Source organism: Drosophila novamexicana, unplaced genomic scaffold, assembly GCF_003285875.2.
Source record: "Drosophila novamexicana strain 15010-1031.04,08,12 unplaced genomic scaffold, DnovRS2.1 tig00000564-arrow-pilon, whole genome shotgun sequence".
NCBI lineage: Eukaryota > Metazoa > Arthropoda > Insecta > Diptera > Drosophilidae > Drosophila > Drosophila novamexicana.
The window spans coordinates 2,640,193-2,653,677 of record NW_020824810.1 but is presented as its reverse complement, the minus strand read 5'-3'; the positions used below and the strand labels follow the sequence as shown (position 1 = coordinate 2,653,677).

Sequence of the window (13,485 nt, the reverse complement as noted above, 5' to 3'; positions counted from 1 at the left end):
GCCAGTGCTGCCATACGTAAAATTTTGCAAACGCATGCGAACGGTCACACTTGGCGCTATATTTTTGCTTGTGCCATTTCAGCATTACGAAGCTTTCTCCTAAGACAAACATGGGTTTCACGCGCAGTTTTGTATATTCCCGACATAAATTGTTAAATATATACAGCTGTAATTTAAGTACAAGTGCAATTAAATACCAAAATGTGCAACAGTCAACGGCAGCAGCCAAGCGAATTTGCATTGTGGGCGCCGGCCCAGCGGGTTTCTATGCCGCACAATATTTGCTCAAGCAGCTGAGCGACTGCACCGTGGACATCGTGGAGAAGCTGCCGGTGCCGTTCGGATTGGTGCGGTAAGCTGCATATAAACTAATTGCTGGGTGTTGTATTGCGGTCATCGTCGTTGCCAAACCCAAAAAGCGGTCCAACAATAGAGCGAAAGATGCCATTAAAGTAAGCTGAAGGAGGAGCAGGAGGCACGAAATAAATGACATGACAGAGGAGCTGCAGCTGCGGCTACTTACAGCCCACCTGGTCGAGACTCCATATGGGCGCAGGCGTCGCGGGCACAAGTATTAGCTGGCAAAACAGGCACAGCACAAGCAGAGCAGCAGCCTTGCACATCTTGGGCCGTTGAGTGACAAGTGCGTTCTGTGTGGCAATTGCGTTGGACGTATTTATTTAATGGCTCGCTGCTCGCTGGCTCACACAGACGCTAATCGACTAATGACTATTGCCATTATGCAAATCTCAACATTCCAGCTTTGGAGTTGCGCCCGATCATCCGGAGGTCAAGAATGTCATCAACACGTTTACGAAGACGGCGGAGCATCCGCGTTTACGTTTTTTTGGCAACGTAACGCTCGGCGAGGATGTGAGCCTGCAGGAGCTGCGGGATCGTTACCATGCCGTGCTGCTCACCTATGGCGCGGATCAGGATCGTGAGCTGCAGCTGGACAACGAGCGGCAGGCGCCGCATGTGATATCGGCGCGGAAATTTGTGGCCTGGTATAATGGTTTGCCCGGCGCCGAGCAGCTGCAGCCGGATTTGAGCGGACGCGACGTCACGATTGTGGGCCAAGGCAACGTTGCCGTCGATGTGGCGCGCATGTTGCTAAGTCCGATCGACACCCTGAAGGTATGCTTGCCTTAAAAGAGGTCTGAGCTAAACTGATCTTGGGTTCTTTCACACAGCTTACAGATACCACGGAGTATGCCTTGGAGGCACTGGCGCGCAGCAAGGTGGAGCGTGTACACCTGGTGGGCCGACGCGGTCCGCTGCAGGCAGCCTTCACGATTAAAGAGCTGCGCGAGATGCTCAAATTGCCCAATGTCGAGACTTGTTGGCGTGCAGCGGACTTTACGGGTAAAGTATATGAAAGCTAGCAATCCTTATGCCATCTAAACTGCGACCGTTCACAGGCATTGCTGAGCAGGTGGACAAATTGCAGCGACCACGAAGGCGTCTAACTGAACTGATGCTCAAGAGTCTGGGCGAACAGAGGAAGCCCAGGGCTGCAGCTGTTGGCAAGCAATTCCTGCCCATCTTTCTGCGCGCTCCCAAAGCCATTGCGGCGAATGAAATGGAATTTAGCATAACTGAGCTGCAGGAGAACGAGGCAGCAGTCGCCACTGAGGCATCCGAACGGCTGCCAGCTGATTTAATTTTACGCAGCATTGGCTACAAATCCAGTTGTGCCGATGCTGGCATCAACTTTGATCCGAAACGTGGTCATGTGTGCAATCGGCAAGGCCGTGTGCTGAAGCCCGGCGAATCCGACGCTGTGGAGCCTGGCCTGTATGTGGCTGGCTGGCTGTGCACTGGACCCACTGGTGTCATCCTGACCACCATGAATGGCGCCTTCGTCGTGGCCAAAACTATCTGCGATGATATTGCAGCCAAAGCTGTGGACACAGCCTCAGCAAAACCTGGCTTTGAGCCGGGCAGCAGGCGTATTGTCAACTGGGAAGGCTGGCGACGCATCGACCAACACGAAAGCGAGGCGGGCAAGGCCAAGGGCAAGCCGCGCGAGAAAATTGTTAGCACTGAGGAAATGCTGCGCATTGCTGGCGTCTGATAAACTAGGTTGAGGGACTATTGGCATTAGTTAAACTTTACATTCATTAACCCATCATGGATGCCAAAGCTAAACAGTATAGCATCTTTTAAGTTGTCACTGTATATAATTGTATATATTTTAAACAAAACATCAATGTTATAGTTAAATTTTTCTAAGTATAAAGTTTTATTTCCAAATTTTCTGTATAAACTGTTAAAATATGGAAACATCCATAACACCTCAGCCACACTTGGTGCCAGGGTAAGCTTCGCTCTATGCCCACTACCCCGGAATCTGTCTTAGCACTCTGTCCACAGTTATACTGGCCACTGTCCGGAGAATCGTGATCGCGTTGGCAAAACCTATGGCAAGCAGACGCACACGCTGCTCATTGATCCTTGCAGTAATCATGCGCCCGAGCTGATTGTCGCGCCCATACACGCCAAACCCGATCTCAAGGATTACCCAACCGAGAATGAGTTGAAGATCTTAAGCGATCGCGAGGAGTTTGTCGACTCCGTCTATCGCCATCCCATAATACCGGGTTATGCGGGCTTTGTGCCCAACATGTTCAAGCAGACGGGCAAACGCTATGTTGCTGCCGCCACCGCGGGCGTGGCTCAGCACGAGACCCTGATGCAGCTGTACCGATGCGAGAATCGCACATTGCGCCATCGTGATCTGCTCGAGAGTGGTCGCGGCTTGTTTGAGCACAAACTGAACGAGCGACTGGTGAGTAGCCCTAAGCAACTGTGTGGGGAATCTTAATCATGCCCTCATCCTGCAGCTACCGCACTCGCAATATCGCGCACCCCTGATACCCGTTACGCCTGTCAGTAAGGGCATCAAGGAGGAGAAGTGCCCGCCAACGAAAGAGAAACTACACTACAGTAAGTTCACTTCGCCCCACTTCCTGGATGATGATGACTCGAATAAGTTCATCATCAATGGCTATGCTGCCCACATACCCATGGCTGTGACGCGGTTCGGTGAGCCCAGCAAGGTGCTCACGCATAATGCACTCTGCAGCTTCTCGGACTATATGTATAAGAGGAAGCGGGACTCGTGGTGCTGCGGCCAGGACCTGAGCACACCCGCCATAAAGTGTCCGCCAGTGGGACACTTTATTATTTATCATAACAACCATGGCATGAATCCCAGCTATGCCGGTCATGTGCCTGGAAATATGTACAAGTTCGGGCGAACATTCGAAAAGACCTCATATCATGCTAAGCGCTGGCTTGAAATTCACAAGGATCTCACCCTTTTGCCAGAGATTGCGAATTTAGATTACGAATACTAAAAACAGTTGACGTAATTGTAAAGTATTTTGTTTATTTTCGGAATTGGCTTCAATAATATAAAACAATTTAAAAATCCAAAAATTGATAACCAAAAAGTTATATTTTTGGACTTAAGGCGGTTCTTGCCTGACTTGACATTTTATTTTTTATCGAATCTGGTCTCACTCGCTGTAGAAACTAATCTATCGATGTCGCGTATCGATACGACAACAACATTGCTGCTCTCGTTTCTACGTCGTTGCAGTTGATTAAAATAAGTTTTCATTGAATTGGGATGTTTCATATGCGTGAATCGTTGTCAATGCCGTGATCAATAAGTGTTCAGTGCCTCTAGTGCTTGGCAAAAATGTAAAAACTTAAGTTTGAACAGCAAAACGCGTAAAAAATTCCATGAACGCCAACCGAAAAAAATCTCTTCCGAATCGAACAATTCAAACACACACATAGTGCCGCACTGTTCACACCGGAGCGCTGATATAGTACCGCAGTGAGTGCAAGCGAGTCAAGCAGTCGTGTACGGAGATAACATACATTTGTGTACCTACCTCTCTTCAAGTGGTGAGTTGAATGCCGATTATTGCACCCTGCACGCAATTGTAACGCGAGGCATATGAGTGCATCGCCTGGTTGGCAGTGAAAAATCAACATGTTTTTTGAGATTTGTATGTATAAAAACTAATTACCGCAAATTTACTTATCAGCATGCGATAAGATTGTTTGTGGAGCTTGGTTCAAAGCAAGCAACCTGATTGGGCAACGAAGCGCTCTTAGCAAGCAGGTAACAGTCGTGTCGGTGCGACCCTACCGCAACTTGTTTATTAAAAGCGAACAAACGAATAAAAATAAAAACAAAAAAATACATATGTAATTTGTTGTAGAAGGTGAGATTTACGACTGGCATGTTGAGTTTGGGAGAGCGCTCAAGAATGAGAACGTATAGAGAACTGGGAAAAACCGCCAAAATGGGTTGAGTTTGTTTTGCATCGATTTTCCGGCCGCTATAATGGATGCACATATTTACCTTTCACTAATTTCCATTGCAGAAAATCCGTATGGAAATGAGTGAAGCAACGAAGGAGACCTCCACGAACGATGTAGCGCAGAGTGAGGAGCAGCAAGTGGATGCTGCTACTACGGTCAGCGGCAAAGAATCCAAAGATACCACATCTGATGCAGCACCAATAGACACGGAAAATGTGCAGGCACAAAGCGAGCAATGCTCCACGGCAACCACAGTGGACATCAATACGCTGACTCCGTCGACACCATCGCAGACGCCGCCACAGCTGTTGGCGGCCGAAGCGAGTGCAACACCGACTGCAACGTCAAGTGGCACAGTGGCTGCAGCAGCTATACCCGAGAATATACTATCGCCGCCCAAGTCGGAAACACAAACGGATGAAACAAATACGGCCACATCGACCTCATGCTCGCCGGCTTCGGAAGGTCAGCGGTCGCCTACGGGAGAAGCAGATCAGCAACAGCAACAACAACAGCAAAAACAAAAACAGCAGCCGCAGCCAACGTTAGCACCAAAAGAGGAAGCAACGCCGAAGCTGGAGCTGGAGCTGGAGCTGGATAAGGCAACAGCTGTTGTTAATGGCACCATACCAAAGTCGGGCAAACCGCTGGTAACGGCGCTCAATAAGAAACTTAACAAGTCAGCCAACACATCGCCGCGAGCGTCACGTGCGCGCAAGCCAAAGGCTTTGCCCATGTACGAGAGCGAAATCAGCGACAACAAAGTCGGCATCAAGCTGTGCATCAAGAAGTCTGATGCGGCTGCTGGGTCATCAGAGTTGCCAGTGGGCGCTGCGCCGGCCCCAAGGCCACCAGCGCCAGCGAAGCCGGCACGCAAGCGCGTTCGCAAACCAAAACAACAACAGGACAGCGACGAGAGTGAGTATGAGCCGCGCAAGAAGAAGGGCGGAGGCGGCAGCAACAACGGCGAGCGACAGAAAAGGACATCAACAAACGCCTCTGCTCAGCAGGCGGCAGAAGCGGACAGCGAGCCGGTTGAGCAGAGTGCCTGGGGCCATAAGTTACCTGAAGAAGTGCTCTTTCGTGTAAGCCAACAGAATAGTAGATATCCAGTTGACTCCATGGTTATTATTTCCATGAATTCTTACAGATTTTTGAACATGTTGTCGATAAGGAGGGCTGCCTGCCTACCCTATTTCGGCTGGGGCGTGTGTGCTCGCTGTGGCGACAGGTCTCGCTGAGACCAACGCTATGGCGCACCATGGATTTGACCACCTGGATTAAGGAAAAGTACCGAACGGAACTTAAACTGAAATGGTTTGTGGACAATCGTTGCAGTGCTTGCACCGAATTAAATGTCTGTAAGTATCCGCGCCGGCTTCTTTACATGTTGATATTATTACTAAATTCTTGATTTACAGCCAATTGGAAGATATCAGACATCAATTGCTTTCTGGCAAAGCTCTCCACTGGCTGTCCAAATCTGACAGGCATCACGCTGTCTGGCTGGAAAGGTTTCACATCGGATCATTTGACATATCTTGTCGATAATATGCAAAAGCTACAGCGCTTAGACTTAAGCTCAATTAATGTAAGTCAGTGAAGTACGATTAAATACTTTGTAAATTATTTTTAAAACGCTTTTACAGGTCGAAATGAATGCTAGCAAGAGCGCTGTTGGCGTTAACTCACTTTGCAATGCGCTCCAGACCATGGGCAGTCGATTGACCCACCTCTACTTGGCACACAACCGTCTAGCTGGAATTCCCAATATTGTCAGCGTACTTGCGGTGCGGAAAACAATTCTTTACTTTGATTTGAGACAGTTTTATTAATTCATGCTGCTCTTTACCTTCTCGCTTTACAGACGCATTGTCCAAATTTGACGCTCTTAGATCTCTCAAACGTAACCACACAAGCTACATCGCACGGCGTGCTCTACATCGAGAAGCTGCAGCATGGTTGCCAGAAGCTAAAGGTGCTCCGTGTCACCAACTCCCACATAACACCGAGTACGGCCAGCATGCAGGAGATTGTAAGTACTGATGGTTGACTTTATTGCCAAACATTTTGGTTAATACATTATGTCTTTCAGATGGACTCGCCAGGTTTTCCCAATCTCGAGGAGCTCTCCGTGGCAGCTTTGACCGATGAATCCCGCATCATAAGTGATGACCATCTACAACGTATATTAAAGAGCAGCTCCAAGTTGAAGCTACTGGATGTGCGCAATTGCACACGTCTGACGCACGAGAGCTTAATACGTTTGCCAGCCTGGGATATCAAGCATTTATTTCTCTCCGGCTGCTCGGTCACCCGTGATATGGGGTGAGTGGGGCCATGCATAGAGCTCAGAAGAGAACTTAATATAATAATATATCTATGATCCTTGCAGATCGGGTCTGGAACTTATTGCGTCCAAATGGGCGCATAGTTTAATCGAACTTGATCTGGCCTGGGCTAACGTCCAGCAGCCCATAGACAATGCTTTGCGCGCACTAGCTGAGAAGGGCAGCGAGTCTCCATTGGCGTAAGTGAACAATATACGAAATTATTAAATGCTCAACTGAAAAGGACTTTTCTGCCTTCAAACAGCCACTTAAATCTATGCGGCTCATCAGTATCTGAGGAGGCGGTTAAGGAAATACTCACGAACTGTGTGCACATGAGCTCAATAAATCTTGCATCATGCCGCGGCTTGCCCCGTGGCGTTAAGCGCCTTATGCAGGGACCACAGGAGCTGCACGAACTGCGCGAAGTGCTCGGTGTACAACTGAAAGTGCAGTAGAAGGGACTACAGCAGGGTGCAATAATTATATATTGAAAGCTGTGTCGGCGGCGCCAACAATAACTTGAAGCGAAATGAATGTTATTGCTGCTAGCTGGCAGCTTGAATGTAATTGAAATTGTTGCATTCTTTAAGATTAGGCAAAGCGTTCAGTGTTTGTGGGACTGCCCACAATAATGCAATAGTCGAAATCGCTTCGCATCTTCCAATCATGCTTATATTGTTTTCTAGGCTGCACCCTTGTGTTTTGTAAATGCAATATGTATCTTATAATTTATTTGTTTCGAATTTCAACGCGATAAGTATGCACGTTGAAACAAATCTTAAATATATACAGTGATGTTTAGATGATTTTTTTTTTTGTATTGCATATATTGATTAGAGCGTAGTTAAGCAACTAATGACCACTGTATGTTTGTAAAGTATGTATGCATATTTAAGATTAAGTTTAAACGTAATTTGTATGCTTTTGCAATACAAAAACAAAACAAAATGATTAACAATAAATAGTAGTAGTCGTCAATTCAATGTCGCTAAGGCAATTTGTAGAACGTTTTAACCCAGATCAAGTTTGTAAATAAGTATTTGGCGCTTAAGAAACTTTATTGAAATCGAAAATAGTAGTTAGCATACATATTGAACGATTTCACACACACACACACACGTATATATATATATAAAACAATTCAATTGTTAAGCATTATTAGCAGTTAAGAGAAGGCAATTAAAGGTATATTTAATTTTAAATAAAAGAAAACTTTAATATTCTGAGCCAGTCCTTTGAGTAAATTCAATGAATTCCTGAGCGCAATCCCAAACAAGTACTACATGTATTTTACTTTTGTCACTAATTTAATTTTTATTTAAGTTGCGTACGTAAATATTTTGCACATTATTAAACTATGAGCGTATTATAATCGTGGGCATGTCTGCAACTTTACAAAAACTAGTATACAACATAAATCGCCTTTACCATTTCCGTCCCGGTCGCCATCATCTTTTGTTTTAGTTCTTCAGCTTGTCAAGGTCATGTATGTAGTCCGTACCAACTTTAACAATGGCGGCGCCTGTGCCCAAGCCGGCTAGCGTGGCGAGCAGCGAGTTGTCCTTAGGCAACGCGGATTTGATCAGTGCCCAGGCCAGTACCGATCCCATGCTGAACAGCGTAGCTGCAAGCAATGCATACGCTCCGCGTTTGTTGTTCTTAATGTCCTTTAAATGTGGTCGGCCGTATATATAGAAGGCGCTTCCAACGACTGCGGAAATCAGGAAAACATTCGTCAGATCCTTTTTGGGCAATAGTTTCGGCACAATCTGGGGATTCATCACGTTGACGCTAAGGGCTCCATAGCTTACGAGACCGTGCAGTGGTATGTAATAGTTGAATACGTTGTCTTTGGTCAGGGGTCTTAGACCAACTTTCTCGCAAATGGTACAAGCGTCTTTATTCTGTGTGCTAGCCATTGTGTGAAATTTTTTGGATGCTACAAATGCAAAAAGTGTTGCTCTCTTCAGTTATGTAAAGAACAGACAGTGTTGTCAAGTGGCGCAATTAAAGATAATTGTGCCGGTTTGCTTTTAGCCTGTGTCGATGGTATCAAAATAAATAAATTGTTTTTAGTCAAGAATTCTTGTGTAAAGTTATTTCAAGCTTTGTTTTTATTATCTGACTAAATAAGCAACGTGTGCTTACAGTAATAAATATACAAACTGCATGTGTAACCATTAATAGCCGGTAGTATTAAAACATGGTGGCAACTTTGTTGCCTGCAATTGCAGGGATGTCAGTAAAATTGCTTGAAAATATGATACAAATATGTATATGCTCATTAAATTATAAGCGATTTAGTTGGAATTCAAATTTTTAATTTGCAATTATTTCGATAGCTTTACAGACAATTTAAAATTGCTTAATTTGATGTTATAGCGCTGCCACATAGTCGAAAACAATTTAATGTATTTATATCAACAAATTTCGATAACAATTTATCGCTTAGAGAAATTATCGTGCATTGGCCGAAAAGCATATAGTGTTGAGTTTTTTGCAGCTAGGATAATAAATTAATTAATGCGCGTATTTAATGTGCAGCAGTACACAACAATCACGTGAAGATAACACAAAATACACGCAACAACGACAGCTTAAGCTCGTGCCGTGTAAGACATGTTGACGCACAAAACTTGCCAGGCCAGAAAAAAAATGCAGGTGAGTTTACCCCAATAAGAAACACCGGGTTTATGGCATGGAGGTGCCGCTGGCGTAAGTAACACACGAGATTACCTGACTTTTTGGGCACAGTCCTTAATTGAATTACGAGTGTTCTTGCTGGTTGGTAATTGTTTTTTTTTTTTTTTTCAATTTTTTCCAGGTTTCCTTTGTGATACGAGACGCGGAGGAGAAACAGCATCGGAATGGCGTTAACGCTCTGCAATTGGATAGCAACAATGGCAAGTTGTATTCGGCGGGTCGAGATGCCATTATACGGGTCTGGAACACACGCACGGAATCCAACGATAAGTATATACAATCTATGGAGCATCACAACGACTGGGTCAACGACATTGTGCTCTGCTGTAACGGCAGAAATTGTAAGTCCAATTTGTAAAGTTCAAGTGATTTTAAGTAGCTAATCGACCTCTCTTTGTAGTGATCAGCGCCAGCTGTGATACCACTGTGAAGGTATGGAATGCACACAAAGGCTTTTGCATGTCCACACTGCGCACGCATCGCGATTATGTGCAGGCGCTGGCATATGCCAAGGATCGGGAACAAGTGGCCAGTGCAGGCCTGGATAAGGCCATATTTCTGTGGGATGTGAATACGCTAACAGCTTTAACTGCCAGCAACAATACCGTTACAACCTCTAGTCTGACAGGCTCGAAGGACTCAATATACAGCCTGGCCATGAATCCCTCCGGAACCGTTATTGTCAGCGGGTCTACGGAGAACATATTGCGCATATGGGATCCGCGAACTTGCATGCGCAGCATGAAGCTGCGCGGCCACACAGAGAACGTACGCTGCCTCGTTGTATCACCGGATGGCAATCAGGTTGTCTCCGGCAGCTCTGATGGCACCATTAAGGTGTGGAACTTGGGCCAACAGCGTTGCATACAGACAATACACGTCCACAAGGAGGGCGTGTGGTCGTTGCTTATGAGCGAGAATTTTCAGTACATTATTTCGGGCAGCAGAGACCGAAACATAATTGTAACGGAAATGCGCAATCCCAGCAACAAGATGCTTGTATGTGAGGAGAAGGCGCCAGTGCTCAGTTTGGGCTATAATATCGATAAAACAGGTGTATGGGCGACTACCTGGAATTCGGATATACGTTGCTGGAAGCTGCCCATGTATGACAGATGCACGCTCAGCTCTGGGGGCATGGATGCACAGTGGACAATGGGTGGCACAGAGCTGGCGTGCATTAAAGGTGGAGCGGCGATCAAGGAGTGCACGGTGCTTAACGATAAACGCTATATCATTACAAAAGACTCGCAGGATCAGGTTGTGGTCTATGACGTGCTACGTGTGATCAAAAAAGAAGAACTGGGTCCCGTCGACTACGAAGAGGAAGTGAAGAAGCGTAACAAACAAGTCTACATTCCAAATTGGTTTACTGTTGATTTAAAAACCGGCGTACGTTTCATTATTTATCATTGATCGCATTTAGAACTATTCTAATGGATTTACTTTTTTGGTTTGCCCAGATGCCAACGATAGTTTTAGGTCAAGAGGAGGTTGATTGCTTTGCGGCTTGGGTATCCATAGAAGCCGGTCTACCTGAATGTGATGATCCGACAACAGAGATCAAAGTATGTACCTTACCTTATGTGGACAAAGCATGTAATTTATAATATATCTTTTGCAGATAAATTATGGAAAGCTACTTTTGGAGGCGCTGCTGGAGTATTGGACTCCGCCACATAGTATGCCGCCAAATGATATGGAGCCCGACGTGCGCGGCAATGGCTATTTTCAAGTGCCCAAACACACACCTGTCATATTTAGGTGAGTGTAAATGCAAGACTTTCAAACTTGTTTAATCCTTGGATCTTGGTTTCTTCTGTAGTGAGGTGGGTGGACGCACCGTGTGTCGACTGCTGGTGCGCGACGCTGCGGGCGACAGTGAGAGCACACTGCTCCATGAGACGGCGCCGCAATGGGTGACGGACGTTGTGATCGAAAGAAATATACCCAAATTCCTAAAAATACCGTTCTTCCTGCAGCCACATCCACAAATGACCAAGCCCGAGCGCACCAAAAAGGTATGAACAACTCTTAAACGAAATGTAAACTTAATATAATCATTTGGTTTGCGTGGACAGGATCGCCTGGTGGCCAACGAGTTTATACAGTGCCGCAAGGTGTGCGAGCATGTGCTGGAGAAGGTGCTTAATGCGGAAACAACGCCTAGCGGCGGCAATGCTAACAACTCATTACAAAATAGTCAAAGCGATGCCAATTCGGAGGGATCTCAGCTGCCAGCGGAGGAGCGCATAGAGTTGTGGTGCAACGATGTGGTAAGTGAAACTAAGAATCCGCATACGGATTTTATTTTTAGCTAATGTTTTTTATCTGTCTCAGATCGTTGATCCGAATATGGATCTGCGTACAGTGCGTCATTTTATATGGAAGCAATCGACTGATTTAACATTTCAATATAAAACAAAGCAGAACTTTAACTTTGATGGTAAATAATGCAACATTTGCGAACACAACAACACAAAATACATACACACACACACACACACACACACACACACACAGTGAGATTTATGATGATAATTATTTTATAGTCTAATAGTTAGTTGTGTTTATCCACCCAATAGGTTCAATCGGTGATAGCTTGGAGCGCGTGACTCGCAAGTATTGAGCGCGGTTCAGCTACCAGAGTATTGTGCTTTACCTAAGGCGTTGCTTTCCACAGACGCATGTGATTTCAATATTTTATGTTTCTTTGTTATTTAATGGGCTAAAATTGATCAAACACATTTGTTTTTTGTATGTACTTTTCGACTTTTTTATTCTGTCAATTCATTTAACAACATTTAATTTGGATTTGTCCAAAACACTTACACTAAATGCACGCAAATGGTGTTCTTTTTGTTTAGGAATAAAGTGAGTTTTACATATACTATATATATATAGATCAAATATCGGTGTCTGTAGCCGTACATAACATTGGATAAAATCGTATTCACACTTTTATACATACCATTTGCATAAACGAACATAAATACAACAAGCACACCAAGCAAACGCCCGTCTATAAACAGTTTCATAAAGCAGCTAGAGATCGATGCATATATATATATATATATATATATATATATATGTATATATATATGTTGTATGTACGTTTGTTTACTTATTAAATACATAAACATATAATTCTAAGTAATCTGTTATATGATAAAAGAAAAAAGAAACAATGCAATTGTAGAAAACATATAAACTCATATATGCAAGCCAATTTGTAAATAAGAGAAAATGAGAGGAAAAAAAAACTTACAAAAATCAATCAAAATCATATTAAATTATTTGGAAATCAAGCTTGGCTTTCCTTTCCTTTCATAGTAAACGAGCCCAACTTATGACTAAAACTTAATAGATATTTCTATATTCGTGACGATTTCGCGCGTCTCTCTACCGGCGATTTCTCATGCGCCGCCTCATTTGGTTCGCCTGGCTGCAGTAGGCCTCGATGGTGTTGAGCAAGATATGCATCTGTTGCTTCAGTGTTACAGGTATCATGTAGCTATTGATGTACTCTCGTGGTGCATCGTAGGTACGCTTTAGCCATCTGACAATGAGCCACAAGCAGTTGTCCCTCAGTGTGCGCAGCGGAAAGTGTATCAGGATTTGGCTTCGCACATCGCACAGCTCTTCCGGCTGTTGCGGATTTCTGGGCACGCGTATGCGCACAGGGAAAAACAAACGCTGCGACCGCACATGCATACGTTCGCCAGTATAATAATCGCGAAAGAACCAAATGTGCGTATTATACGTATTTACGGGCACTCCCTCGTTCGGCTTTAATGTTACCTGAATGTTTTCCGTGTCCGGATCGCGTACCCAGTACAGATCTACTGTGCGATTTGTTGTGTTGACAAACAGCACGTAGACCTCGACTTCTTCTTGGGGCATTGCTCGTAGGTGTTCGCCCCATTCGCGATTGTTGCGTGCAATCTGCATCGCCATATTAAGACGAGTGCTTACTCGATCATATAGTTAACTTTTGAAAAACAATTCAAATTTAAATTTGTTTTCTTTTCTGGTTTGTTTGCTTTTTCAATTTGCTCAAAGCGTACAAGTGTCTGTATGTATCTTCTTCTATAGTTGTCGTTCA

General features: G+C 44.8%; 7 protein-coding genes across 9 annotated transcripts; 4 read left to right on the top strand and 3 right to left on the bottom strand.

The window, feature by feature from the left end:
• Positions 1-32: 32 nt before the first annotated feature.
• On the top strand, positions 33-2,085 carry LOC115762267 (NADPH:adrenodoxin oxidoreductase, mitochondrial). Its single transcript, XM_030704427.1, has 4 exons — positions 33-352; positions 762-1,137; positions 1,194-1,365; positions 1,422-2,085. Exons 1-4 carry the CDS (start codon positions 111-113, stop codon positions 2,075-2,077), a joined length of 1,446 nt encoding a protein of 481 aa, XP_030560287.1. The 5' UTR covers positions 33-110; the 3' UTR covers positions 2,078-2,085.
• Positions 347-643, bottom strand: LOC115762266. The gene is made up of 2 exons (XM_030704426.1): positions 524-643; positions 347-457 (listed from the first exon to the last, which is right to left on the bottom strand). Exons 1-2 carry the CDS (start codon positions 621-623, stop codon positions 369-371), a joined length of 189 nt encoding a protein of 62 aa, XP_030560286.1. The 5' UTR covers positions 624-643; the 3' UTR covers positions 347-368.
• A 95-nt stretch (positions 2,086-2,180) lies between the features above and the next one.
• Positions 2,181-3,362, top strand: LOC115762263 (UPF0605 protein GA14893). Its single transcript, XM_030704424.1, has 3 exons — positions 2,181-2,320; positions 2,377-2,791; positions 2,847-3,362. The coding sequence occupies exons 1-3, from the start codon at positions 2,280-2,282 to the stop codon at positions 3,360-3,362; spliced, it is 972 nt and encodes a 323-aa protein (XP_030560284.1). The 5' UTR covers positions 2,181-2,279.
• Positions 3,363-3,422: 60 nt separating this feature from the next.
• LOC115762185 (F-box/LRR-repeat protein 6) lies at positions 3,423-7,900 on the top strand. Of its 2 annotated transcripts, XM_030704306.1 has the most exons (11): positions 3,423-3,921; positions 4,065-4,141; positions 4,242-4,329; positions 4,407-5,429; positions 5,495-5,705; positions 5,766-5,935; positions 5,994-6,134; positions 6,212-6,379; positions 6,440-6,672; positions 6,740-6,874; positions 6,940-7,900. In XM_030704306.1, the coding sequence occupies exons 4-11, from the start codon at positions 4,416-4,418 to the stop codon at positions 7,130-7,132; spliced, it is 2,265 nt and encodes a 754-aa protein (XP_030560166.1). In that variant the 5' UTR covers positions 3,423-3,921; positions 4,065-4,141; positions 4,242-4,329; positions 4,407-4,415; the 3' UTR covers positions 7,133-7,900. The 2 variants fall into 2 exon arrangements, with proteins under 2 accessions (XP_030560166.1, XP_030560165.1); XM_030704305.1 differs by lacking the exons at positions 4,065-4,141; positions 4,242-4,329 and having other exon boundaries at positions 3,424-3,921.
• A 93-nt stretch (positions 7,901-7,993) lies between these two features.
• On the bottom strand, positions 7,994-8,786 carry LOC115762186. The gene has a single exon (XM_030704308.1). The coding sequence runs from the start codon at positions 8,594-8,596 to the stop codon at positions 8,138-8,140; it is 459 nt and encodes a 152-aa protein (XP_030560168.1). The 5' UTR covers positions 8,597-8,786; the 3' UTR covers positions 7,994-8,137.
• A 361-nt stretch (positions 8,787-9,147) lies between these two features.
• LOC115762251 (WD repeat-containing protein 48 homolog) lies at positions 9,148-12,048 on the top strand. The gene is made up of 9 exons (XM_030704403.1): positions 9,148-9,338; positions 9,502-9,721; positions 9,781-10,772; positions 10,844-10,948; positions 11,005-11,144; positions 11,206-11,401; positions 11,462-11,656; positions 11,721-11,826; positions 11,966-12,048. The coding sequence occupies exons 1-9, from the start codon at positions 9,297-9,299 to the stop codon at positions 12,007-12,009; spliced, it is 2,040 nt and encodes a 679-aa protein (XP_030560263.1). The 5' UTR covers positions 9,148-9,296; the 3' UTR covers positions 12,010-12,048.
• Positions 12,049-12,759: 711 nt separating this feature from the next.
• Positions 12,760-13,470, bottom strand: LOC115762252 (protein Vhl). Of its 2 annotated transcripts, XM_030704405.1 has the most exons (2): positions 13,182-13,470; positions 12,760-13,076 (listed from the first exon to the last, which is right to left on the bottom strand). In XM_030704405.1, exons 1-2 carry the CDS (start codon positions 13,335-13,337, stop codon positions 12,783-12,785), a joined length of 450 nt encoding a protein of 149 aa, XP_030560265.1. In that variant the 5' UTR covers positions 13,338-13,470; the 3' UTR covers positions 12,760-12,782. The 2 variants fall into 2 exon arrangements, with proteins under 2 accessions (XP_030560265.1, XP_030560264.1); XM_030704404.1 differs by having other exon boundaries at positions 12,760-13,468.
• Positions 13,471-13,485: the final 15 nt, after the last annotated feature.